This window comes from Gymnoscopelus braueri (assembly GCF_963280865.1).
Source record: "Gymnoscopelus braueri genome assembly, chromosome: 8".
Taxonomy (NCBI): domain Eukaryota; kingdom Metazoa; phylum Chordata; class Actinopteri; order Myctophiformes; family Myctophidae; genus Gymnoscopelus; species Gymnoscopelus braueri.
This window is the reverse complement of record NC_137609.1, coordinates 50799612-50801557: the sequence shown is the minus strand read 5'-3', so window position 1 is coordinate 50801557 and position 1946 is coordinate 50799612. Positions and strand designations below refer to the sequence as shown.

The 1946-nt window shown below is 49.8% G+C and overlaps 1 protein-coding gene across 1 annotated transcript; it reads right to left on the bottom strand.

Annotated features, from left to right (window-relative positions):
• On the bottom strand, positions 1 to 966 carry LOC308090920 (aquaporin-3-like; the record flags this gene model as incomplete). Its single annotated transcript, XM_080436194.1, has 1 exon — positions 1 to 966. One exon carries the CDS (start codon positions 964 to 966, stop codon positions 1 to 3), a length of 966 nt encoding a protein of 321 aa, XP_080292320.1.
• Positions 967 to 1946: the final 980 nt, after the last annotated feature.

Below are 1946 nucleotides of genomic sequence, written 5' to 3'. Positions count from 1 at the left end.
CTACGGAATTTGAGCACCGTTAGGATTCGAGACGGCTGCCGCTTCTCCGGGCTGGGCCTGATCGTCACTGATATCTTCAATCACAGAGACATCCCTGTCACTCTGCCTGGGTTCCGAGAGGTGTAGCCCAATGAAGAGATGATACATAGCTGCCCCCAAAAGTCCACCAGTCATGGGTCCCAACACGGGGACCCAAAACCAGTAATTTCCAGCCGTGAAGACATCCGTCCCCCATCCTGCGCAGAGGGTGAACAGCCGCGGCCCCAGGTCTCGTGCGGGGTTGATGGGGTAGCCGGAGTTGTGGTGCAGGGACACTCCAATGACCAGGACGAGCAAGCTAATGCTCAGGACCTCCAGGAACCTTTTAGAGATCATGTACGCCGGCGGCGCCGAGTGTTTAAAGTCCTTCGGAATACCCATGTTCTTCCTGTCGGTGATGGCCAGGAACAGCATGACCAGGGCACTGGTTGCGCACATCTGCTCGATGAATCCATTTAAAGTGCTGAGATGTGTATTAGGATACGCTGCAAATATAGCTGCCGTTTTCATATCTCCGTGAATGTTCGACTTGAGAGGACCCATAATAGCATCATTATACACCGTGTAGACGCCCAATGCTCCGAAAAAGGCGCCCGAGACTTGTGCAGCCGCATAGAATGGAAACTTCCACAGAGGTAGCCTGCGCATAACCACCATGGGAAGAGTGATGGCGGGGTTCAAATGGCCTCCCGACGTTTCGCGCGCGAGGAACATGCCCATCATGGTTCCCAGGGCGAAGCCCAGGTTGGTGCCCAGGGTGTCCGTGCCGGCCTTCTTGCTCAGCACCGACTGGGCCACGGAGCCACATCCGAAGTAGATCAACATTAACGTCCCCGCAAACTCGGCCAGGACCTCTCTCCACACGCCGTGAACAGGCTGGGGAGCAAACTTCCTCCTGAACTCAGAAAACTTCCTACTGATTGACATCTTACTTCGGTCTGAACATGCGGTTGCATTTACCGTACATTTATACTCCACTTAAGTTATCTTTGATGACGTCACCTGCCGCAAATGCCTGCCATTGGCTGTGGTCAGCAGGAGTTGATTTGGCCTCCGAGCCAATGAGCTTGCAACGTGTAGAGCAGCGGTCCTCAAAGTGGGGTCCGAGGTCCCCCGGGGGTCCTTGATGGGCGTTTCCTGGGGGTCCACGGCTAAATGATTGGTAACTTTGGGTGTGAACAAATGGAACCAATTTGGTTCCATTTGTACACACTCAGAAGTGCCTAATACATAGTAAACTGGAGTAGCAAGGATCTTCTATTGCAGTGGTTCTCAAGCTTTTCTGGCTCAGGGCCCACTTGAAAGTGTTCATGGCCCACCCATCAGATGGGTGAGCTGCGTCCATTTTCAAAGCATGTTTAATTCAATGATCAATCAATCGTGTTCTGGTACTTAAAGCTACTATTTATTGGTAGCTTTATCAGAAAAAAATACCAACATGAAACTGTGAAGGAATGTTTTTAATTTTAATGTCATATTATCATTAAAATATTAACGTTTTGCCAAATATTAGGGGGCCCACTGGTTGAGACCGCCCATCAGAAGCTCTGAATGACGTCAATGTGTAGTTCTGAAACGGATAGTCCCAATCCTGGATTCTGATTGGCTGGTTTCCGTTTAGTAGACGTGATAAAACACACTATAATCTTCTCCTTAGATCAGATTATATCAATCACAGGTGCGTTATTCTTTTCTGCAGTGATCCAGCGTATCTGTAGCTGAACGAGGGAAGGGGAGGGTTTGCAACCCTTGAGTCCCCCTACTGGCAACAGAACAGTTGTACTACATGGTCACCAAATCTTTCCCAAACTTCACAGGTTTGATGAGTCATGGCCTGAAGACATCAAAGGACAACTCTTAAATCACAGTCATAGCACCGCCTACTGGTGACGGGAAGTTAAAGTTCC